Raw genomic sequence first — 25,703 nt, forward strand, 5'->3', positions numbered from 1 at the left:
CTACTCAATATGCCCCACCCTATATACAGTGTTTCAGTTTAAATTACATCAAACAAAGCTGAGCATTTCAGGGGCTCTTTTATAAAACACACAGCAGGGCCCTTTATCAATCATTGTGTTCATAACCCGCAGTATTGTGACTCTCTACGGGCGTCTGCTGTGATTTATGTGAACTCGAGTAGCTTTCTGGCTGGGTGTTGAACGCCTGCTGGCCTGAGTGCCGATGTATTTTTGTTGAGGTGAACTGATTCTTTTCTGTCTAAACCGGTTTGTACTTGTTCCTAAAGAGCGTCATTACTAGAGGACACAGAGTAAACTCACACAGCTCACTATTACAAACCCACCTGGGGCAGAATAGGTCTTTAATAATGAGCAAACAAGAAGAACTGGTCTGTTTTAGTTGGAGACATGCGCCTATTTGTATATGCATTTCGGATTGTCTCATAAAAAGATACTTAATAGAAATGTCAAGATGCTCCTTTGAACAATTTAAAACATAAATTCACATAGAAAGTCTGTGGTGACATTATATTGAAACATCTGATTTTATTTTCTGAAACTACTAACCAAAGAGATATGGGATCAGAAAAATATTAATCTGTAAACTTTTTTTATATTTTAAATGAGGAAAATAAATGTGCGTTATGGATGTGACTAAAAAGTTTGCAAGTTTACAGTACACAACATACTTTGGAGAAATTCAGTGAATGAAACTGCACAACCCAGAAAACAATGCTAAGAGATGTCTCACTTAGGGCTGGGCGATAGAATCGGTATCGATATTTATTGCCCGAACACCATTGTCAATATTGATTAAAAATAAAATGTTCGTTATGTTGTTTCGGTATAAAAAAGCTCTATAATTTTATTTAAATGTGGCTTTTACTGGACTGTCCTGCTTTTAAAGGCTGCAGAAGACTTTTTATAAGATGAACTCTCTTAAGGTGCATGCGTTTGTGTTTCAGAAGGCGTGGCTTTGGATTGTAGGGGAGGGACTGTGTTTCAAAGATATTATGCTAACCGGTTAGCATTTTGGCAGATCACCTACTGCGCCTTTAAAGGGCCATGAAACCCCCCTCTTTCAGTTCAGGTCTACCTATGGATCATGGAAACAAACCCATACGATACAATACGGTCTCACCCAGTCATTGGGTCTCACAGTTTGGCAGGTCTGCCTTGCCTTTGGAAAGCACATGCTCTCATGAACAATTAAGAAGCAGGCTCTTCTCATAGGATAAGAAAACTCTGCTATGAATAATAATGAGAAACCGACGCATCATCACTCTACTAGCAGATTTGTGCTACGTCATCGATTTTAATCCCGCCACAAAAATTATTTTAAACTTGGAAGATGAAATTAGCTGACAAAAGCTCAAAATTCTCCAGTTTTCCCCACAATTAAATCTGACAGGTGCTAACATTGTCTTAACTGATGCACAAATCTGTTAAAATCTCAAAGAAGTGCTCCAGGATTTCTTGAACCTATAAGGAGATATTCAGGAGAGTGTCACAAGAAAACTTTTAGAATTTTTATCAATATTAAAGATCTTATCTAGTTTATTTATTTATTTATTTGTTGATTTTAATTATACATTTCAAATGAAATGTTCTTGCCATGAAAATAGCCTTTGTTGCTGACATTGCATTAAATAAAAAAACTTATCATCATCATCTAAGGAAGTGATTCTCAATGTGGGGGTCGGGACCCCCCGAACGGTCATGGGACAATGAAGGGGGGTCGCCTGGTGATTTCCAAAAATCTATTTTTTTTATTTAAACCATAAGAATGACCATATTTTATCCATAACCTACTGAAAAAAATTGTCGTTTATAGTTATTATATACTATATAGTTACTATAATAGCTTATAGTTACTAGTTCTATTGGAAGACACAGCAATAGCGTCAGTTGCAGCAGATTGATTTTATAACACCAGGGTAAACTTTCTGGCCCATTTACAGCACTGACATGCATTAAAAAAATTAAACGAAGAATTTGGGTGTATTGGTGTGTGTGTGTGTGTGTGTGTGCGCCATTGCATGCAAGGTTTCTTTATTTATAACCACCTTAGAGGATATTGGGGGTCGCGAGTCACTGGCATTGTTATTTTGGGGGCCGCGGGCTGAAAAGTTTGGGAACCCCTGATCTAAGATACAACTGATTTCACTCACTCACTTTACTTCGGCTTAGTCCCTGATTTATCTGCTGCCTCCACAGCAAAATGAACAACCAATTATACTCTGACATATGTTTTATGTGGCTGATGCCCTTGTAGCTGCAACTTAGCACTGAAAGTATGCTATCAGTGTAGCCCCAGTGCTGGGAAACACCCATACACTCTCATTCACGCACACACTCGTGGGATGTGTGTCTATTATTACATTCAGATCTGACAAATGAAATTAAATAAATGGTTGAATGTAATTGGCATGGTTCATAATTTTGAAGTGAGGATATTAGTTTACCTAGAGAGACGCGGGCCGGCACGGCTCTCCTGTCAATCCAGAAGGAAACCCAAGAGAGCATGACCATTAGCATTGTGGGAAAGTATGTCTGCAGCATGAAGAAGAATATGTGTCTCCTGAGGATGAAGTTTATGTACAGCCTGTTATACCAGCCTGAGAGAAACAGAGCACAGGGGATTAACAGCACACACTGAGGACAAAAAAAGAAGAGCGTTAGCAGGCTGCGATTTAATAAAAAAAATGAATACTTCAACTTGAAGAGACCCAAAAATATTATTATCATTTACTGTCCCTCATGCAGTTTTAAGCTTTTGAGTTTTTTCTTCTGTTGAACACATGAGAGATATTTTGAAGAATGCTGGTTGCTTCATTTGCCAAAGTATCTTCCTTTGGGTTCAGCAGATGAAGGAAACTTGAATAGATTTTGAAAGAGTGAAGGGTGAGTAAATGATGAGGTCCTTTTTATTTTTGGGTCAACCATACTTTTAAGGCCAAGTCAAAAACGATCAATGGCAATCGACGTTGACAAAACTGACTGTCACCAATATTTGGCATCTGTTGGGGCAGTATAAAATTCTTTTTATAAAAGTCTTTTTATTTATTTTTATTTGATTATATTTGTAAAAATATTAGTTTATTTTTATTGTAAAGAAAAAAATGTAAAGTCAAATATAATAGATTATTATATATTAATATACTATTGTAAAACATTACAATTTAAAATAATTGTTTTCCACTCTAAAGTATAATTAAAATGTATTGAGTTTTGAGCATATTCAGCCAGTCTCTGGGTCTTAAGGGAGAAAGTTAGCTTAGCTTGGCATAGATCATTGAATCAGATTAGACCATTAGCATCTCACTCAAAAATGACCAAAGGGTTTAGATAATTTTTCCTATTTAAGCTTAAGAAAATGTATAAAGAACTTTTTGGCTGCCGTACTATGCCGCACCAACTTTATTTATTTTGCCAGTAAAAGAGTATATAGTTATACAATTATAAAAAAATGAATAATTCACATATAATCGGTTGTATTACGCAATGTAACTACTGAATAATTAATTTTTAAATAGGATAATTTCAATTTTTTTTTTTTGTGCAAGATGCTAATGAACTAATCCGATTAAATGATTTATGCTAAGCTAAGCTAAAAGTGAATCAGCTGAATGGATCCAAAAATGGTGAAACTCAACTGTTTAACTATAGGAAAGTTGTAAAATAACAGCTGAATTGACTATTTTCAAAAATTTTAAATCTACACTTTTTTTGAAAATAGGCTTATTTTACAGCCCCCCCTAGAGCTAAACTGTTGGGTTTTTGAGCATATTCAGCCAGTCTCTGGGTCTGAAGAGAGAACTTTAGCTTAGCTTAGCATAGATCATTGAATCAGATTAGACCTTTACCATCTCACCCAAAAATTACCAAAGAGTCTAGGTATTTTTTTATGTAAAGCTTGACTCTTCAGTAGTTACATCATGTATTAAGAAAGTGTATAAAGTTGCCATTTTCTAGGTTAAGAACTATACTCTCATTCCAGCGTAATAATCAATGAACTTTGCTGCCGTACTATGCCGCAACTACTTTATTTATTTTGCCATAAAAAGAGTATAGTTAAATGATAAAACATATAATTTACGTCATATTACACAATGTAACTACAGAATATTGAATCTTTAAATAGGATAATTTCAATTGTTCTCTTTTTTTGTGCAAGATGCTAATGGTCTAATCAGATTCAATGATTTATGTTAAGCTAAAAGTCTGAATCAGCTGAATGAATTCAAAAATGGTAAAACTCAACTGTTTAACTGTAGAGAAGTTGTAAAATAACAGCTGAATTGACTATATTCAACAATTTTAAATCTACATATTTTAAGGAACACTCCTCTTTTTTTGGGAAAAGCTTCCCTAGAGCTAAACAGTTGAGCTTTTGAGAATATTCAGCCAGTCTCTGGGTCTAAAGAGAAAACTTTAGCTTATAGCTTAGCATAGTTCATTGAATCAGATTAGACCATTAGCATCTCACTCATAATGACCAAATAGTTTTAATAATATTCCTGTTTAAAGCTTGACTTTTTAGTAGCTACATCATGTATTAAGACTGATCGAAAGTGTAAAAAGTTGCTATTCTCTAGACTAGGTACTATACTCTTATTCTGGTGTAATAATCAAGGAAATTTGCTGCTGTACCATGCCGCAACAGCTGTGTTTGTTACTACAGAAAGAGAATATAGTTATAAATAATTATTTAAACAAATAATTTTTCAATTATCAATATACAAAATGTAACTACAGATTAGTGAAGCTTTAAATAGGATAATTTCAAAATTTACGATGATAATGGTCTAATCCAATTTAATGATGTATGCTAAGCTAAGCTAAAAGTCGGAATCGGCTGAATGGATTCCAAAATGGTAAAACTCAACTGTTTAACTCTTGAAACATTTCCGCAAAAAAGATTAGCATTCCTTTAAAAAAATTTGCACATCTATAACCTATGAAATCAAGCACAAGATATAGAAAAATCTGGCCTCTCTGTTTGATAGCTGTGATAAAGCACATGTTATTCCGGTGATAAAAGCGTTTGGGATGCAGTGAAGCACACATACCAGTGCTGCTGTAGAAGGCAAGCCCGTAGGAAGGGTGGAATTCTTCAATAAAAAACTGCGAGAGTGCAATCTCGTCAGTCCTTAATGAATCGTTCCCATTCTTCCAATAGAGCATGAGGTCGTTCTCATTGTACGCGTCTTCAAGAGAGCAAAGAAAAGGAGGACGAGTGAGACCACAAAACTCTCTGTGAAGATGCATGTGCGTCAGTCCTCAGAGGAGAGAATACAGAGCATTCAACACACAGCGCTCCATCATCTCTCCTCTAAAGCTCAAACACATGCAGTTATCCATGAAAGAGACAGATATGAATTAGATTATCAATCAGACTGTTAGACTGTAGAGTAACTAAAGAAGCATTATTCTGAATAGGATATAACTGTCACTTTAATATTAAAAGAGCATTCACCCATAAATGAATGTTGTGTCATCATCATCATGTTGTTTCAAATGCTTAGGATTTTTTTTTCTAGTTCTTATATGTAAGGAATGTTTTGAAGAATGTTCAAGCTGCTCAGCTATCGACAGGTATTGAAATAATATATAATGACTGTAGTGAATGACTTGATTAAATCTGTGACTAGTGAATGTTCGTTATTTATATATAGTCAAGTCCGAAATTATTCATACCACAAATAAAAGCTGAAAATTGTTAATTTTTTTTCCACAATTCTGCCTTTTGTACATCGTCTCATTATCTTTTGGGAAAAGCTTTGAGTGTAAGTAGCCTTTAATTTAAAAGTAACAGAATTTGCCAAGGGTAGATTTTTAATGTATTAATTTAATTGAGTTTTTTTGTTTAGTTTTGTTTTCATTCATTCATTCATTTTCTTTTTGGCTTAGTCCCTTTATTAATCTGGGGTCGCCACAGTGGAATGAACTGTCAACTTATCCAGCACATGTTTCACACAGCGGATGCCCTTCCAGCTGCAACCCATCACTGGGAAATCATTCACACACATACATTACAGACAATTTAGCTTCTCCAGTTCACGAATAGCACATGTCTTTGGACTTGTGGGGGAAACCAAAGCACCCTGGAGGAAACCTGTGCGAACACAGGGAGAACTTCACATAGAAATGCCAACTGGCCCAGCCTAGGTTCGAACCATTGACCTTTTTGCTGTCAGGCGACAGCGCGCCGCCCTTTATTTTATTTAGTTTAGTTTTTTAAAATTTTATTTATTAATTTAATTTTAGTTTTGTTTTTGTTTTGTTCATTTTATTTGGTTTGTTTTTTTAGTTTTGTTTTATATATTTATTTATTTATTAGTTATTTATTTATTTTAATTTAATCAAATTTTATTTTATTTTACTTTTAGTTTTTTGTTTAGTTTTATTTAATTTAATTTTAATTAATTTAGTAATGAATAAATGAATTAACTAGTGGTGGAGCAGTGAGTAGCACTGTCACCTTACAGCAAGAAGGTTGCTGGTTCAAGCCTTGCTAGGTTGGCATTTTCATTTGGTTTTCCTTCAGCTTAGTCCCTTATTTATCAGGGGTCAGCACAGCGGAATGAACCACTAACTGTTCCAGCAAATGTTTTACGCAGTGAATGCCCTTCCAGCCGCAACCCAGTACTGGGAAACACCCATACACTCTCACATTTACTGTCAAACACTATGGCCAATTTTGTTTACCTAATTCACCTAATAGTGCATGTCTTTGGACTGTGGGGGAAACCGAGCACCCAGAAGAAACCCACGCCAACACAGGGAGAACATGCAATCTCCACACAGAAATGCCAACTTACCCAACTGGGACTCGAACCAGCGACCTTGCTGTAAGGTGAAAGTGCTAACCACTGAGCTTCTGTGCTACCTTTAAATTTTGCACTGAATTAAAAAATTTCTAGCAATATGGAGGACATTAAGAGCATATATTAATAATAGATTCTGGTGGAGAAGTAATACAAACCAAATACTACTGGCTGTTTTTAAAGGGGGATTGGCTGCTCAATATGCCATGCCCTTACCGTTTTACTGGAAATTATATCAACACAGTGAATATATATTTCAAGGCTCTACAGGGCAACTTTAATAAGATATTGTAGTGTGTGATTTTGTGCATGTTAAAGATTTGAGGGATTAAAGCAAATCCTCATGTAGTGAGCAGTGTGAACATTCTGTGAAATGTCTTCTTTTTATGTTTCAGAAAGAAAGTCAGTCATGGGGGTTTGAAACAACATGAGGGTGAGTAAATTATGACAGAACAGTTCAATTTTGGGTGACAATGTCTCTTTATCACAACAGAGGATTTAGGATGTATTTACAGGTGTACTGAGAACAAGTGCTTTGGTTAATGATTTCCTTGTCCTGTGTTGGTACTTATTGTGGAGTGTACACACACACACCCACACACACACACTCACTCACACACATACACAGATACATTACATTTCCTCAGTCATTGTAAAGGTAAAGCTAAACCAGTATACACACATACATAGACAGACGCACACACACACACACACACACACACACACACACACACACACACACACACACACACACACACACACACACACTCTCTCTCTCTCTCTCTCTCTCTTTCTCACTCACAGACACATGCTCACATACACACAAATACACATGCATAGACGCACATGCAGACAGATGGTTGCACACAAGCACTGAAACAGACAAATGCGCGCACACACACTTTCACATACTCTCTCACACACACACATACAAACAGACGCTCACACACACACACACACACACACACACACACACACTGAAACAGGTGTTTACTCACTCACTCTCTTATTCAGAGAGTGATGCACACACACATGCAGACACACTCTCCTACTCTCGCACACATACAGACAGATGCTTACACACTCTCTCTCTCTCTCTCTCTCTCTCTGTCTCTCTGTCTCTCTTTCTCTCTCTCTGTCACACACACACACACACACACTCATGCTCATACTCACAGCTCTCCAGCTCCAGAGAGCAGTTCTGTGTGTCCAGTGGGAAGCGGCTGAAGTCCATGGAGCAGAGGGCCGTCACTGTGATTCTGCAGTTCATAACATATCACTTACAAACACACTGAAACTGTCCCAACACACACACGTTTAAGAAAGGTTTCAGAAGAATTGAGCTGAAAAGTTTCCTCATGCACACCTGATCACACACACAAGTCGACACTTGCAGTGTACACAGGCCGGGCACTTCTTGGAAAATTACAACTCGTCCAACTAATCAGGAGCATTGAGAAAACGCCACACCTCATTTGTCAGTTAAAGTAAATAAAGGGGAATGTGACTTTCCTCTGTGAAACCTAAATGAGATGCAGATGTGCGCTGATAATGTTCACTAAAAGGTTGGAAGTATTTCTTTATTTTAATAATGGAATTAACATTTATTCAGTCATTCATTTTCCTTCGTCTTAGTACCTTTATTCACCAGGGGTCACCGCTGCGGAATGAACCATCAACTATTCTGGCGTATGTTTTACAAAGCGGATGCCCTTCAGCTGCAACCCAGTACTGGGAAACACCCATACACATTCATTCACACACATACAGTACTTATTCAAATCACCTATACCTGTACCCCCCTGTGGAGGAAACTCCAGTGCTTTCCAGTCCAAAGACATGCGATATAAGTAAATATTTATTGACCGAACACCAGTGTCAATATCAATTAAAAATCAGATTCGGTATAAAGTTTTGGTATGAGAGCTATAGTTTTATTAAAATGTGGCTGCTAAGCGTGCGCCTTGGAAGGAATGCTGATAAGCTTAGGGTGTAAGTTTGTCGTTTTCATTGGACGCATGCGGTGTGCAAGCACCGCACACGACACGCACACATTTTCCAGGTACACCTAGTTAAAAAACATCTGAGCTTTTCTGAATGGCGTGAGCGCATCACGGTTCATGCAAGTAGAACTAACCAATCTGCTTCACACTTTGTATGGAATTTACACATTTCAGTAGTGACGGCAGACTAATTTACCTGAGACAAACAAAGTGCACCCAAACACTGCAGTGCTTTTTCTCCATAAACTTGCATCGGAGCTGCAGCAATCATTTATTCATTTGTCATCCTCCAAGAAAACAGTTGATGGTTACCTGATTACGACAGACGCCATAGAAAATGAAGGAAACCCTCTTGCACTTGTCACTTGAAAAACATCACATGTTAAAAGGATTTAGGGGGTCTGAGTAGAAATATAGGGGGCTACAGCCTCCCTAAAATAGGCCTAGCAACGCCCATGCTATGGTCAAAATTGACCTGTGCATTAAATACTTGTAATCAATCAGAATTAAGAATTTCGACAGCGCGTAGAATAAGGACCCTTAATATGCACCTTTATGGAGAATTCCTCAAAATATCAAATATTGTGTTTCACAGAAAAAAGTTGTTCAGACAGGTTTGGAATGAAGCAAGGTGGAGTAAATGGCGGCAATAACTGTTTTTCTTATATTTGGGTGGATGTGCCTTTCATCACACACTTTACTTGAACGGTAGAGATCTTAAAACATCTCATTTCCTCCTTGTGAAATGTCTAAACGCCCCAGGGAAACTGCCAGCTTACAGCTCTTGTGAAAACATCTGGTTTCAGAAAAGAGGCTTGATGCGGTACCTGACGCTGTAAAGAATGTTCCCGTCTGGAAAGACTCTGAGCATGATGTTTTCCATGGTCGTGTCATGAATGAAGGAACGCTTGGAGTGAACAAAGAAGACGTCTGGCACCCAGATCTTTTTCACCAGCCGCGCGTCAAATGTTCGGCTCTTGTTATTGCTGGAGGGGAAGGCCAGCCTGTCGTCCTGCCAGTAATGCCTGAGGTACAGTGTCATGGTGAAGTCCTATGCCCACAAAAGACATGAGAGCGCATCTGGTGAGTTTGCATTAGACACTCCCTAATACTTTCATTGTTATTGTGTATATGATTATACCTGCTGCCAAATATTTGTTTTCACTGCCTAACACACCTACTTACAATTGTGAATTAATTTAATTTAATTTAATTTATAAAAAAAAATGTAAATAAAAAAGTCAATAAAATAAATCTAAATTGTTGCTTGAGTAAAATAAAAAAAATATGTAAGTAAAAGAATTCTACAAATAAAAAAAAATAAAAATAAATGCATATTAGTACTTAGGAGGAATAAAATGAGAAGCAGAAAAATATAGCTTGAGAATGTGAAAATAAAAAGGAACAAAAAATTAAACAAAACTTAGTAAAAGGACAATAAATAGAATAATTAGTGCTGGGCAAAATTTAATCATGATTAATCACATCTAAAATAAAAGTTTGTTTTGACATAGTATATGTGTGTGTATTTTATACATGTATATACACACTCACACATTCACCGGCCACTTTATTAGATACACCTTACTAGTACTGAGTTGGACCCCTTTTGCCTTTAGAACTGCCTTTTAATCCTTCGTGGCATAGATTCAAACAGGTACTGGAAATATTTCTCAGAGATCTTGGTAAATTTTGACATGAAAGCATCACGCAGTTGCCGCAGATTTGTTGGCTGCACTTCCATGATGCGAATCTCCTATTCCACCACATCCAAAAGGTGCTTTATTGTATTGATGTCTGGTGAGATGCTCTTCTGCAGACCTCGGTTGTAACAAGTGGTTATTTGAGTTATTGTTGTCTTTCTATCAGCTGAAACCAGTCTGGCCATTCTCCTCTGACCTCTGGCATCAACAAGGCATTTGCACCCACAGAACTGCCAATCACTGGATATCACGGATGGTTGTGCATGAAAATGCCAGTAGATCAGCAGTTTCTAAGACCCACCCTTCTTTCACCAACAACCATGCTACATTCAAAGTCACTGCAGCAGATTGTCTTGACCATGTTGACATACCTAAATGCATTAAGTTTCTCCCATGTGATTGGCTGATTAGAAAGTTGGACAGATGTACTTAATAAAGGGGCCGGTGAGTGTGTGTGTGTGTGTGTGTGTGTGTCTGTGATACACACACACATACATTAAAACTAAATTCCCCAAAGCCATTGTTACATAGATGTTTAAATTTATATTTAATTTGAATCATATTCATTTAAATTTTATATCTAAATATAAATGAACATTTCCTCAAATACATGCATGCATGTGTGTATTGATATGTACATAATAACTATACACAGTAAACACACATATTTTAAGTCAAAACAAACTTTTGGATGCTGTACTATCAGAATGTCGGGCGATAAATTGAGTCAGGTTTCTTTCCAATTCCTTCCAAACATTACAAACAAAGGAATAGAGGTGAAATCTGCAAATGTACAAAACTAAACATATCAGCATGTAAACTGTATAGACGGAGCAAACCATTCTGCAAATTAAGCTCACTTTCTAGAGCAAATTATGACTCTACAAGATGTGATTATTTGCCATTCATTTTTGTGCAGCACTAAAATAATATTAAGAAACAAAAATCGAAATAGAACTTGCATACATAAAAAAAGATAAACAGTACGCAGAGCAAAAATAGAAAGAAATGTGTCTTATAACAGAAAAATGTAATAAAAAATGGTTTTCTGCATTATTCTAAACTACACTGTAAAAAGCGATCAGTAAGTTTACTTTAAAAAAGTGAGTAAACCCATTGCCTTTAAAGCAACAACTTAATTTTACTTAAAGTCATTAAACCCATCAACTTAACTTTATAACTATGCGCATAATTTCTTTACTTAATAATCAAGCAACGGGTTTACTCTCTCATTTTTAAGTAAAGTCAATTAATCGCTTTTTACAGTGTAGCAATTCCAAGATCAGGTGTTTAATTTCTAAAGCAAGCAAGAAATAAAGCACAAACATAACATAAAAGCAAATATAATAGAAATGTGCTTGAGAACATCATGATGAATCCCACATGAACACCTCAATGGATTTAGCATGCTATTCTGCACATGTTCATAGTCTTTGCTGCGTGATGATTTTCACCTTTGCCCTCTGCCTCAGTGGTGAATCCAATCTGTTTAAATGACTGAGGATTTAAGCTTGATGTGTGACGAGCGTGAAGAAGGCTCGCAGGCGTGAAGGCGTGCAGAGCTCAACGACAGGTTAAAGGTTAGAAGTAATTTATAAAAGAGCAGACACTCACCATATTGACCTCTGAAATGCCGTCAATGCTCTCCACTTGCACATCGATGCCCACTGGAATAGCCGAACCTGACCAGTGTCACAAACAGAAGAAATGTGGGCAGAAATGAGGAAGATCATGCTTAAAATGAAAAACACTAACCGAACTGTTGACTTTTATGGTGGTTGATCTTCTTTTTGATGCAATAACAGGCAGCATGACCAGAGAATGTGATTCACATCATGAGTTGATAAGTGTAAGTGGTTCTTTTTAGTGAACGAGCAATCAGTGAGTCTGATTCAAATCACAAACTAATGACTCTTATGTAATGGTACATGTAGTGAATTAAATGCATTGTTATATGTGAATCTAATTCATGCAACAAGCAAATGACTCTTATGAGTCTTACAGCGTAATCATTGAATCTGATTCACATCATAGACTAAATGACTCTTTTAAGCTGGTTGTTTTTATTAAATCAAATGTATACTAAGCAATCAAGGCCAATGATTCTCATGATCTGGTTCTTTTAGTAAATCAGATATAAAGTATGCGGCAATAAGTGACCAGTGAATCTATTTTATGGAAGAAGCTAATGACTCTCATGAGCTGGTTGTTTTACAGAGTCAAAAACTTGATTGTAACTGGTTCTTTTTAGTGAGTCTAATTAAAATCACAAATTTATGTAATAATACTTTTAGTGAATTAAATGCATGCATTGTGATCAGTGAATCTGATTCATGTTACAAGCATGTTACTCTTATGAGTCTTACAGCGTAATCAGTGAATCTGATTCACATCATAGACTGGTGACTCTTTTGACTCTTTTTGTTTTGAGTGAATCAAATACATACCAAGCAATCAAGTGTGATTTCTGTCACATGCTAATGATTCTTATGAATCACTTACAGCATAATCAGTGAATCTGATTCACATTTTGAGCTGATGATTCTTATGAGCTAGTTGTTTTAATTGAATGGACTGGTTCTTTTAGTGAATCTGATACATGCAGCGGTGAGTGACCCGTGAATCTGATTTATCTTAAAAGCTAATGACTCTTAAGAGCTGGTTGTTTTACAGAGTTAAATGCTTAGTTCAATCAGTAAATCTGATTCACACTACAAGCTTATGATTCTTATGAGCTGGTTGTTGTTATTGAGTCAAAAACTTACAGCATAATCAGTGTATTCCCTCACATTACAGACTGATGACTCCTTTGATCCTTGTTTTCAGTGAATAAAATACATACCAAGAAATCAAGTGTGATTTCTGTCACAGGCTAATGATTCTTATGAACTTGATGTTTTAGTGAATTAGGTACATGCAATGTTACTAGTGACTCTGACTCGCATAACATACTAAAGCCCCTTTAGAGTTCATTCTCTTTTGCTTATGACTCTTCTGAGCTGGTCAAAAGCTTACAGCATGACAAGTGAATCAGATTCACATCACAAGCTGATGACTCTTATGTAATGGTGCTTTTAATGAATTAAATACATGCATTGTGACCGGTGAATCTGATTCATGTAACAAGCAAATGACTCTTTTGAGTCTTACAGCGTAATCAGTGAATCTGATTTATATCATAGACTGGCGAATCTTTTTGTTTTTAGTGAATCAAATATATACCAAGCAATCAAGTGTGATTTCTGTCACATGCTAATGATTCTTATGAATCACTTATACAGCATACTCAGTGAATCTGATTCACATCTTGAGCTGATGATTCTTATGAGCTAGTTGTTTTAATTGAATGGACTGGTTCTTTTAGTGAATCTGATACATGCATCGGTGAGTGACCAGTGAATCTGATTCATCTTAAAAGCTAATGACTCTTACGAGCTGGTTGTTTTACAGAGTTAAATGCTTAGTTCAATCAGTAAATCTGATTCACACTAAAAGCTTATGATTCTTATGAGCTGGTTGTTGTTATTGAGTCAAAACTTACAGCATAGTCAGTGTATTTGGCTCACATTACAGGCTGATAACTCCTTTGAATCCTTGTTTTCAGTGAGTCAAATACATACCAAGCAATCAAGTGTGATTTCTGTCACAGGCTAATTTTTCTTATGAACTGGATCTTTTAGTGAATTAGGTACATACAATGTTACTAGTGACTCTGACTTGCATAACATACTAAACATACTAAAGCCCCTTTAGAGTTCATTCTCTTTTGCTTATGACTCTTCTGAGCTGGTCAAAAGCTTACAGCATGACAAGTGAATCAGATTCACATCACAAGCTGATGACTCTTATGTAATGGTGCTTTTAATGAATTAAATACATGCATTGTGACCGGTGAATCTGATTCATGTAACAAGCAAATGACTCTCATGAGTCTTACAGCGTAATCAGTGAATCTGATTTATATCATAGACTGGCGACTCTTTTTGTTTTTAGTGAATCAAATATATACCAAGCAATCAAGTGTGATTTCTGTCACATGCTAATGATTCTTATGAATCACTTGCAGCATAATCAGTGAATATGATTTACATTTTGAGCTGATGATTCTTATGAGCTAGTTGTTTTAATTGAATGGACTGGTTCTTTTAGTGAATCTGATACATGCAGCTGTGAGTAACCAGTGAATCTGATTCATCTTAGTAGCTAATGACTCTTACGAGCTGATTGTATTACAGAGTTAAATGCTTAGTTCAATCAGTAAATCTGATTCACACTACAAGCTTATGATTCTTATAAGCTTGTTGTTGTTATTGAGTCAAAAACTTACAGAATAATCAGTGTATTTGGCTCAGATTATAGACTGATGACTCATTTGAATCCTTGTTTTCAGTGAATCAAATACATACCAAGCAATCAAGTGTGATTTCTGTCACAGGCTAATGATTCTTATGAACTGGTTCTTTTAGTGAATCAGGTACATGCAATGTGACTAGAGAATCTGACTCACATAACATGCTAAAGACCCTTATGAGTTAATTTTTTTTGCTTATGACTCTTCTGAGCTGGTCAAATGCTTACAGCATAATCAGTGAATCTGATCTCTTATGAGCCAGTTGTTGTTATAGAATCACAAACTTACAGCATAATCAGTGTATTCGAATCACATTACAGGCTGATGACTCTTTTGAGTTGGTTGTTTTTAGTGAATCAAATACATACCAAGCAGTCAAGTTGGATTTCTGTCACAGGCTAATGATTCTTATGAACTGATTCTTTTTTATAGAGTCAAATACTTACAGTTTTATACGTAAATCTGATTCACATTACCACCTGATGACTCTTATTTGCTGGTTGATTTAATGGAATCAACAACTTACAGCAAAATCAGTTTCTAGCTAATGACTCTCATGAGTCTTACAGCGTAATCAGTGAATTTAATTCACATCACAGACTGATGACTCTTTTGAGCTGGTTGTTTTTAGTGAATCAAATACATACTTTGGAATCACCTGTGATTTCTGTCACAGGCTAATGATTCTTATGAGCTGGTTCTTTTAGCGAATCAGATACTTGCAGTGTGACTAGTGAATCTGACTCACATACTATGCTAATGACTCTTATGAGCTAATTTTTTTTACTCATGACTCTTCTGAGCTGGTCAAAAGCTCATAAAGCAGTAATAAGCAGTATAATCAGTGAATCTTGCTGATGACACTTTTTGAGCTGGGTGTTTTTAGTGAATCAAATTCATACTGAGCAGTCAAGTTTAACTTGTCACAGGGTAATGATTCTTATGAATTGGTTCTTTTTTGTATATTAAAAATATTATACAAATATATGTATAATATAAAACATGTTACAAACTAGGTGACTACTGTAAATGAAGTGGTTCTTTTAGTGAATCAAATACATGCAATGTGACCAGTGAAAATGATTCACATAACAAGCTAATGACTCTGACAAACTATTTTAGTGAATTAAACACTTACAGTGCAACCTGTGAATCTGATTCTCATTCCAAACTAACGATTCGTATGAACGTTTTATTTTTAGCGAATCAAATAGTACACAATCAATGAATCTGATTTATTTTACAAGCTAATGACTGCTATGAACTGTTTTTTAGTTAATCAGATACGTGCAATGTGACCAGTTAATATGATTCACATAACATGCTACTGACTCTTATGAGCTAAATCTTTTTTTTTGCAAATAACTCTTCTGAGTTGTTCAAAAACTTACAGTGTAATCAGTGAATCTGATTCACATCACAAGCTGATGACCCTTATGAGCCAGTTGTTTTTATTGAGTGAAAAACTTATAACAAAATCAGTGTATCTGATTCACATCACAGACTGATGACTCTTTTCATCTGGTTGGATTTAGTGTAGCAAAAAACCAAATATCATTGAGAGCCGCGGGCCGAAGGTAAATATAACAAACTATATTGCATTAAAGATGCCATCGGTTATTTCCTAATTTTTTGGAAAACATTAATTTAAATGCTAATTTAAATTAATGCTTAACTAATGCAGTAAAACTTCTAAAATAGTATCTGATTGCAAGGAAAACAAAAACAATCACATTTATAACAGTGGAGCTCAATGCTGAATACACTAGTCATGCAGAATCTGCCTTTGCCTTCATTTGTCCTCTACCTGTCGGGTGACAGTATGTACATTTAAACTAAATCTGATTAATTTACACAGCTTAATTGTAGCATTCAATTTCAGTTAGCTTTTAACGTTAAAACAAACAAACAAACAGTTGCCTTAGTTTTGAAAGGATAATCTCTAAACTATCCTCAACATTCTCCCTCTCTTCTCAGATGGGATGGCGGGCTAAATCAAAGGTTACCATGGTCCAACTTTAGCCCGCAGGCCCTACTTTGGGCATCTCTGCGATTAAATGAATCTGATTCTTTTTTTCAAACTAATGACTCCTATCAACTAGATCTTTTAGTAAAGCAAATGTAACCAATGATTCTGACAACAGCAATGACTCTTTCCTCTAAAGTGACTCCTTTATGAATTAGCAGGAGTAGTTTCTCAAGTAATCTGACAGATTTACTGAACTGTAAGGCATTAATGTGTTATGTTTTTTATTATTTATTAAACTTATTTCTAATCATAATAGTTTTAATAACATCTCTAATAACTGATTTATTTATCTTTGTCATGATGACAGTAAATAATGTTTGACTAGATATTTTTCAAGACACTTCTATACAGCTTAAAGTGACATTTAAAGGCTTAAACAGGTTAATTAGGTTAACTAGGCAGTTTAGGGTAATTAGGAAGTTATTGTATAATGATGGTTTGTTCTGTAGATTATCGAGAAAAAAATATAGCTTAAAAGGGCTAATAATTTTTCTTAAATGGTGTTTAAAAAATAAAAACTGCTTTTTCCAGAAGAAAAAATATTATCAGACATACTGTGAAAATTTCCTTGCTCTGTTCAACATCATTTGGAATTATTTAAAAAAAAGAAGAAAAAAAATTGAAGGGGGCTAATAATTCTGACTTCATTTAAGTATTCATTGATTTTTTTACATGTTCAATTGTCAATGCCTGCTTAAAACTGCACGATATTAGTTTTTTCAGTGGTATTTAAAAACAACATGTCCCGAAACATCAAAAATCTCACCACAAACATATTTCTGTTGTCCAAATTCAAAAGAATCATTAATTTCACCAAGATCAACTCTGTTAGTAACAATCAAATCACCACCCGTTTACATCTGCAGCTCGTCAGTGGAGGCTTTAAGCAAATCAGATGAATAAATATTTGTGAGAGAAGGACTATATGCAGTTTGCTTTGTCCTAACAAAGTGGAAGAAATGAAATGCTCATAGTTGCGTCTATCAGCATTAAGCATTCTGCTTTGAATCCTCTTTTGCATCAAAGTGTAAACACGTTAATCTGCAGACATTCAACAGCTGCATTAAATTAAACAAAGACACATGGAGAGCATCTGCCTTGTCTCATTTTCTCAAGAGAACAGATCAGAAGATGTGTCTGATTCCAATCTGCTAGAATCATCATTACTGAAAACATCTGTAAATCAGATTTCACCACATATTTTACTCTTGCCTAACAAAGCTTTTTTGAGAAACTTCAAAGCTCTAATAATAATAATAATAATAATAACAATAATAATAATAATAATGCATTTTATTTAAAGGCGCCTTTCATGACACTCAAGGCCACCGTACAGGACAGCTAGAACAATCAGTTCAAATAAAAACACAATATAAACAATAGAATAAAATACAATCGGGTCAAAGAAAATAGGCTATTTCAAACAGATTTGTTTTGAGTTTGGATTTAAATTGCTAAATAGAGTCTAAATTACAGAGATCAGGAGGAAGTGAATTCCAAAGCTGAGGAACAGAGTGGCTCAATGATCTGCTCCCCATGGTGACAAGGTGGACAGGGGGAACAGTGAGGGTGAATGGAAGAAGAAGACCTGAGTGTTCGAGAAGGTGTGGCGATATGAACAAGATTAGCAAGGTATGGAGGAGTGAGATTGTGGATGGCTTTAAAAGTGAGAAGAAGTATTTTCTAATTCTGAAAAACATGGGAAGCCAGTGAAGCTGTTGTAGAATGGGTGATGTGACAGACAGAGGGGGTTTTTGTGATAATACGGGCTGCAGCGTTTTGCACCAGTTGTAATTTATGAAGAGTTTTTTTTAGGGAGGCCAAACAGAAGGGAATCACAGTAATCTAAACGTGATGTGACTTAACTATGAACAAGAATGGTAGATTAATGAGGTGTGAGGTAGGGACGCAAACGATGTATATTTCGATGGCGGAAATAAGCGGACCGGGTGACATTATTAACATGTGCAGTGAATGAAAGGGTGCTGTCAAAGAAGACCCGCAGACACTTAACCTGAAGGGAGGGGTTAATGACAGAATCCTCTGTCGGAATGAAAAAGCTATGTGATTTATTTAAAGTGGATCGATAAGGAGAAGTTCAGTTTCATTGTCATTTAATCTCAGGAAGTTTGAGGTGAATCAGGATTTGATGTCTGCAAAGAAATTAGTAAGGGATGAAGGTGGGAGTTTGTGGTTGGGTTTGGTTGATAGGTAGAGCTGGGTGTCATCTGCTCAGCAATGAAATTGGATTTGGTGTTTGCGGAAAATATAACCAAGTGGAAGAACATAGATGATAAATAGCAGGGGACCCAAAACTGATCCCTGGGGGACACCGGTAGCAAAGAGCTTAGAATGACCAAGAGGCGACACTTAATAGAACGTTCCATTGCAACAGCCCCGGATTCCGCCATTTTGGAGTGAAAGGGATCGGCCGTCTATAGGATCTCTTTACTGTCGCGATGGCAAGCTGCTGCTTTGTTTTTTATTTATTTATTTAAAAAGCGCATTAAAGCCGAGATACAACCTGAAAGATGACAATACAACATTTGTTATCATAATCATCAGCACTTTTAATAGTTTATTTTACAAACGTCTAATATGCTGTTGTTCTTTTGGAGTTCGTTCATTCATTCATTTTCTTGTCGGCTTAGTCCCTTTATTAATCCAGTGTCGCCACAGCGGAATGAACCGCCAACTTATCTTGCAAGTTTTTACGCCGCGGATGCCCTTCCAGCTGCAACCCATCTCTGGGAAACATCCACACACACATTCACACACACACTCATACACTTTACATACACTTTACATACACAATTTAGCCTACAATTCACCTGTACCACATGTCTTTGGACTGTGGGGGAAAACCGTAGCACCCGGGGGAAACCCACGCGAAGGCAGGGAGAACATGCAAACTCCACACAGAAACACCAACTGAGCCGAGGTTCGAACCAGCGACCTTCTTGCTGTGAGGCGACAGCACTACCTACTGCGCCACTGCCTCGCCTCTTTTGGAGTTTTCCTTGCATAATGGCCTCCGCGCCCTCTAGTGGCTTTTTCCCAAATTACACTAGAGTGTCGCCTCTTGGTCATTCTAAGCTCTTTGCTGGTAGTGACGGGGACAGATGACAAGGTGAAAGACTTTAATTGAATGAACTGAGTGCGACCTGAGAGGTGCAAGAATGAAACCAGCTGAGAGGTGTGTTACCAATGCCAATTGAAGCAAGCCTGTCCAGAAGAATATTATGTGATATTGTGTCGAAAGCCACACTTAGATCAAGTAGAAGAAGAATGGATAGTGAACCGGAGTCAGCTGCTAGGAGGAGGAGGCTAGGAGGATTTTGAGGAGAGCTGTTTCAGTGCTATTGGGCGAAAACCAGACTGGAATTGTTCGTATAAGTTATTACAGGAAAGATGAGTGTGAAGTTGAGCATCGACAGTTTTTAAAAGAATTTTGGAGATGAATGGAAGGTCAGAAATAGGACGAAAGTTATTTAGGTTATTGGGATCTAAACCAGGTTTCTTTAAAATTGTAGCAACAGCAGCAACTTTGAGAGAGGAAGGAACAATACCAGTATTGAGTGAGGAGTGAATAATGTCAGTTATAAGAGGAGACAGGTAAGGGAGTATGGCCTTTACAAGAGTAGTAGGTACGGGGTCTAACATGCAGGTAGATGGTTTGGATTTAAGAATAAGACTATATACTTCAGTTACTGAGGGTAAAACAAATTCTAAGAATGAATGAGAAGGGGTGAATATGACTTGGACAGATGAATTCAAAACAGAAGTGGAAAGAATTTGCTGATAAATTTTTGAAGAGAAAAATGAAGCTAAGTTGTTACAGAAATCCACAGTATATAGGTTTGGAGAAAGTGTGATAGAGGGTTTTGTTATTTTAGTAAATAGAGGAAATACACATTGTCTTCTCTTGCCAGACCTTTAGCTGAACAGCTTGGTTGTTAAAGTTGTATATCTGCATAAAACATTAAGAATTACCAAAATGTCAAAACGCTCACACAATGGCATCATCACCCAAATTAAAATCTGAAAAGAGATATTAAAGCTCCCTCAACCAAAGACCTAACTCGCAGCACATGACCACCAGCAGCACGAATGATGTTCTCCTAATCTGGACTAAAATAAAACTCAATCTCTGTGTTCATGTGTAGGGATTAGCAGAAAAAAACGACAACAACAAAAGTACCACAGTACCTTTTTGGACATGTACCATGTTTTTCTTTTAAGTTCTATATTAAAAATTCAGTACAATGATTAACAATATGCTGTAAAATTAAACAGCTGTGTTTACAATTTTTTTAGTTGACTTGCACTCAAAAAATAATGTTTGTTCAAACTACTTATTTAAATTGAGCTGAAACAACACAATTCTTAAGTTTTTTTTTTTTGGAACAACTTTTTTATGTTCAATCCACTTACATTTATAAAAACTAATAAGATCACTTGTTTTCATTATGTTCAAATTATTCATGAAATCTAGCGGCTTTTGTCATTTTTTAAATCTTAGTGAAGATAAATGTATTTGTACAATTTAGTCAAGACAATGACTTTCTTAGGTAGAGCAATAGTTCAATGATTTCTACTACTTTTACAGTTTTATATCTCTACAAAAGATACTTGAAATTTTTTTTAATTTTGCTGAACTGCCAATACTGCTGATTTTTGTACCAAATATTATATATGACTTGGTAAATTAAATTGATTAAACTGATGCTTTTTGAAGTCACCATTGTGGGCATCAGTGTTGGGTTCTTATACATTTTACACATTAATATCTTACAACCAATGCAGTTCTTAGTGTTTTAGAAGGAAGTCAAACTGAGTTGAGCACTCACATTTGGTTACTAATAAGTCACCCATGCAAAGTGGATTTAAACGTTGTTAATAAAAAAAATAATGAACTACTTAAAACTTATAGCAATTGGTTTTTATTTTATGTAAAATCAAGCTGTTACATTTAGGCCCAATCCCAATTCTACCCCTTAGCTTACCCTTCTACCCTTACCAGTCCAAGTTATCTTTAACCTAAAGGCGTAGGGCTTAGAGGAAGAGCTAGATAGCCCTTGAAACTGAGATTTTTTTTAAGACCACACTCGGAACCAAAGGATACCAAAATACATCTACAATGGAAACATGGCTGCACACAGAAATTAAGAGATACACAAATTAGTATTTTTTGTCATTATTACAAATTTTTACAACTAACAAGCACATGTTCTAATATATTAATAACGGCGCTCGTGTTTTACGTCATGCTTTAAAAAAAAAAAAAAAAAAAACCTGCTAAATTTCACTATCTCTAATCCCTAATAATAACTCCTGTACAGTAGTCCCACAACATACTTTCACATCTGACACTGGAATACCTTGTCAGTGAGGTCTAGTGTCTGGGAATGAGCTTTTTACAGTGTGTGCTATGATGTTCTGTCATGTGTTTACCTAGATAAATATGGCCACTGTGTAAATGCACAGTACAGTTATGATCTTATTGCCACATTATATCATTATGATAACATGATATCAATGCCTTCAGTGATTTCCTGAAGATAAATACCAAAACATAACGCAACTGGAATAACTACAGCAGTTGCAATCAGGGCTGGGCGAGATGGCAAAAATGCAATCCCGTTAACTATTTTCCATATTGAACGATAATAATATATATTTCAAAATAAGTTGTTCATGCTTCCAGAATTAAAAGAGTACCCCAACAATGACCGAAGCTACAAAAACTAGAGGGTCCACTAAATGACATAAAAGTTTCAGCCAATTAATTTTCGGTGGCCAAAAATTTGGTACATCTCTAATATAAACACACTTTTAAATTCCCATTGTTGCACATTTTTGCTGTGTCATTGGCTTTAATATATATAGCAAAAAAGTCCAGAGCATTTTATTGTTATTGACATAAATTTTATAGTGATTCAATATAATATAGTTTATTAATTATATATTAATTATCCCTAGTTGCAAATGTCAATCTCATTTGTAGTAAGAGATCGTGATGACATATGATGACGTGTGCAGGTGCTGTAGTGGTGTCCCATTTTTAAGGGGTAAAAGTTGAAGCCCTTCCCATTCACACTCTGTTTCAAGGGTCAAAGGAAGGGATAGGAGTACAAAGATAGAAATGGGATTGGGCCTCAAAATTTCCATTTTACCCAACATTTTAGCTCAGAATTAATATATCTGTACAAGGGAAACCATATGAACCACCAAGATCACTATAAACTCAGAATAATGTGACAAACAAATTGCACCTTGCAACTGTAAAGACAAATTATATTCTTCCTGTTCACAAGAAATATATTTTAATGTGAAGACTAAAATAGAATAAAGTCAAACAAAGTTTGTCTTTTAATTGCTTAAAATTTTCTGAGTATAATCAGTCTGCCTCTGTGAGGAAAATGATCCCAAGGATGAGCTCACTCATTTGTTAAGACTATGTTACAATGTTTAGATAAGAAACCGCTCCTTACCTCTTAAACAACCAGTAATGATTATAATGCATTTGATCCTAAACCTCAACCAATCATCAATATATATATATATATAATTGTCAGTCATCAATATATGATCATCAATATAAAAAATTTCCATCACACAACCATCCAGCATACCCTGTCTACCCAATCCACTGTATAGTAACCTACAGTGCTCAGCATATAAGGGTACACTCCTCACAAATCTCTCATTTAAATAAATATTTTGCATTGGGTGCTTTACAATATTAGATTTGTGCATATACATTAGTTAAGTCAGTGCTAAAGCCAAATCTGGAGCGAATCTAACAAAATAACTTAAAATAATGGTTCAAATATTATTAGCTCAAATTAATATTTAGGAAAAATACCAAATAAAATGTTCAAAAACAGCAGAAATCAAGAGAAACAAAAAATAAATACAATTTTGTTGTGATTTTGTAGGTTGTTTTTTTTTGCAATATTTTGCGTGAATTTAAATGTATGATCTTTCCATTTCTAAAGATGTTCTGTGAAATAAACATATCCGTTTAAAAATCTGTCTTGTTCAGATGTACCAATATATATTAACCATATTCACTGAGAAATGGATAAAAATATTCATTTGAATGTTCAAAATGGTGTGTACTCGTACATGCTGAGCACTATACATAGCACCATCTTAAAATAATCATCCAGAACATGCAAGTCTGCTAGCAATTGTATAGTAATACCAACTACCAGCCATTTATCAAACAATTAATTTTTTGTGAGTATACCCAAGTGTATTTCTTCTAAAATGCATTACACAAACATTACCTAAATGGACCCCAAATCACAAATATACCAGCAGATTATTTGATTGAACAAATGGCAGCTCCACTCTGTCCTTATTCTAAAACTGCAACCTTTGTTTAGCCTGTAAGATTTAGCTATATTCTCAGGCATTCTCAGAGACAGAGTGGGATTATAATCCAGATTACTGTGCATAAAACACATCTGTCCTCAGTCTATTGTCCGCTTGGCACTACTACTAATCTGGGTCAGAGTGTTTTTTTTTCTCTCCACTGATTCGGACACACCACGTATGACATTCTAACCTACATTTTTGACAATCTCTGAGTCACATTCTGGTCATTTGGCCTGCTGTGACTTTTAAAGCTCTCGATCATGAGTTCAGTCAGAGGCAGAGGCCAGTAGTTAACCCCCTTCTCTGAGTTATCCCCCAATAGACAACAGATATTGGCACAGCATGTTTTATATGAAATAAGAAGCTTAAAGTGCATTCAGAAAGTGCATTCCGTCCGTCCATAAATCTGTCTGTCCATCTACAATTCTACATTCCTTCACTCTATTTGTCAGTCCTGTAATTTTCCTTTTTGTCCAGCTATCTGCCAATCATTAGTCTTGACTGTCCATTCACCCATGCGTCTGTCTGTCTGTCTCGCTGTCTGTCCATCTACTTATTTTTTTTCCACCTATTTTCATCTATTCCATCTGCCAAGCAAACAATCTATCCATTTGTCTGTCCATCCAGCCATAGATCCATTCATCTATCTGTTCAAAGATTCATCCATCTGTAAATCCATCCATCCATAGATACATCCATCCATCTTTAGATCCCTTCATCCGTGGATCTATCATCTATCCATCATTTGTAGATCTGTCCATCCATCTGCCAATCAATTGATCCATTCATCCGTTGATTGATCGATCCATCCGTCAATTCGTAGATTCATCCATCTGTACATTTATCCATCTATAGATCCATCCATCCGTAGATCCATCATCCATCCATAAATCTATCTATAGTTATATTCATTCTTAGATCCATCCGTCTGTCCATCCATCCATCTTTTCGTAGATCCATCAATCTTTAGATCCATCCATCCATTCGTCAATTGATCCATCCATTCATCCGTCGATTAATTGATCCATCGGTAGATTCATCCATTTGTAGATCCATCCATTCGTAGATCCATCCATTCATTCGTAGATCCATCCATCCTTCTGTTGAGCCATCCATCTAGCCATCCATTTGTAGATCCGTCCATCCTTCTGCTGATCGATTGATTCATTCGTCCGTCGATTGATCGATCCATCTGTCGATCCGTAGATTCATAAATCCGTACATTCATCCATCCGTAGATCCATCCATCCATCAGTAGATCCACCATCCATCCATAGATCCACCATCCGTAGATCCACCATCCATCCATCCATCCATCCATAGATTCATCCCTCCATTCATTTTTCCGTAGATCCATCCATCCATCCATTTGTAGATACATCCATCCATCCATCCATCCGT

At 36.0% G+C, this 25,703-nt stretch overlaps 2 protein-coding genes across 4 annotated transcripts in view; one reads left to right on the forward strand and one right to left on the reverse strand.

Annotated features, from left to right (window-relative positions):
• Positions 1–25,703, reverse strand: part of gabrr3a (gamma-aminobutyric acid type A receptor subunit rho3a) — a 42,794-nt gene that overhangs the window by 9,584 nt on the left and 7,507 nt on the right. The window contains exons 3-7 of the mRNA NM_001128760.1: positions 12,151–12,218; positions 9,661–9,884; positions 8,007–8,089; positions 5,073–5,210; positions 2,466–2,618 (exon numbers count right to left, since the gene is read on the reverse strand). Of these exons, the coding sequence (NP_001122232.1) occupies positions 2,466–2,618; positions 5,073–5,210; positions 8,007–8,089; positions 9,661–9,884; positions 12,151–12,218 (666 nt within the window). The remainder of the gene's footprint in view (positions 1–2,465; positions 2,619–5,072; positions 5,211–8,006; positions 8,090–9,660; positions 9,885–12,150; positions 12,219–25,703) is intronic.
• Positions 1–25,703, forward strand: part of hhla2a.1 (HERV-H LTR-associating 2a, tandem duplicate 1) — a 67,754-nt gene that overhangs the window by 7,437 nt on the left and 34,614 nt on the right. For 2 of the 3 annotated variants that reach the window (XM_017357965.4, XM_073913956.1), the window contains exons 2-3: positions 7,226–7,263; positions 9,640–9,916. In XM_017357965.4, the coding sequence (XP_017213454.1) occupies positions 9,874–9,916 (43 nt within the window). In that variant the 5' untranslated portion in view covers positions 7,226–7,263; positions 9,640–9,873. The remainder of the gene's footprint in view (positions 1–7,225; positions 7,264–9,639; positions 9,917–25,703) is intronic. The other variant, XM_073913958.1, reaches the window with a different exon arrangement.

Source organism: Danio rerio, chromosome 10, assembly GCF_049306965.1.
Source record: "Danio rerio strain Tuebingen ecotype United States chromosome 10, GRCz12tu, whole genome shotgun sequence".
In the NCBI taxonomy this organism is placed as follows: domain Eukaryota; kingdom Metazoa; phylum Chordata; class Actinopteri; order Cypriniformes; family Danionidae; genus Danio; species Danio rerio.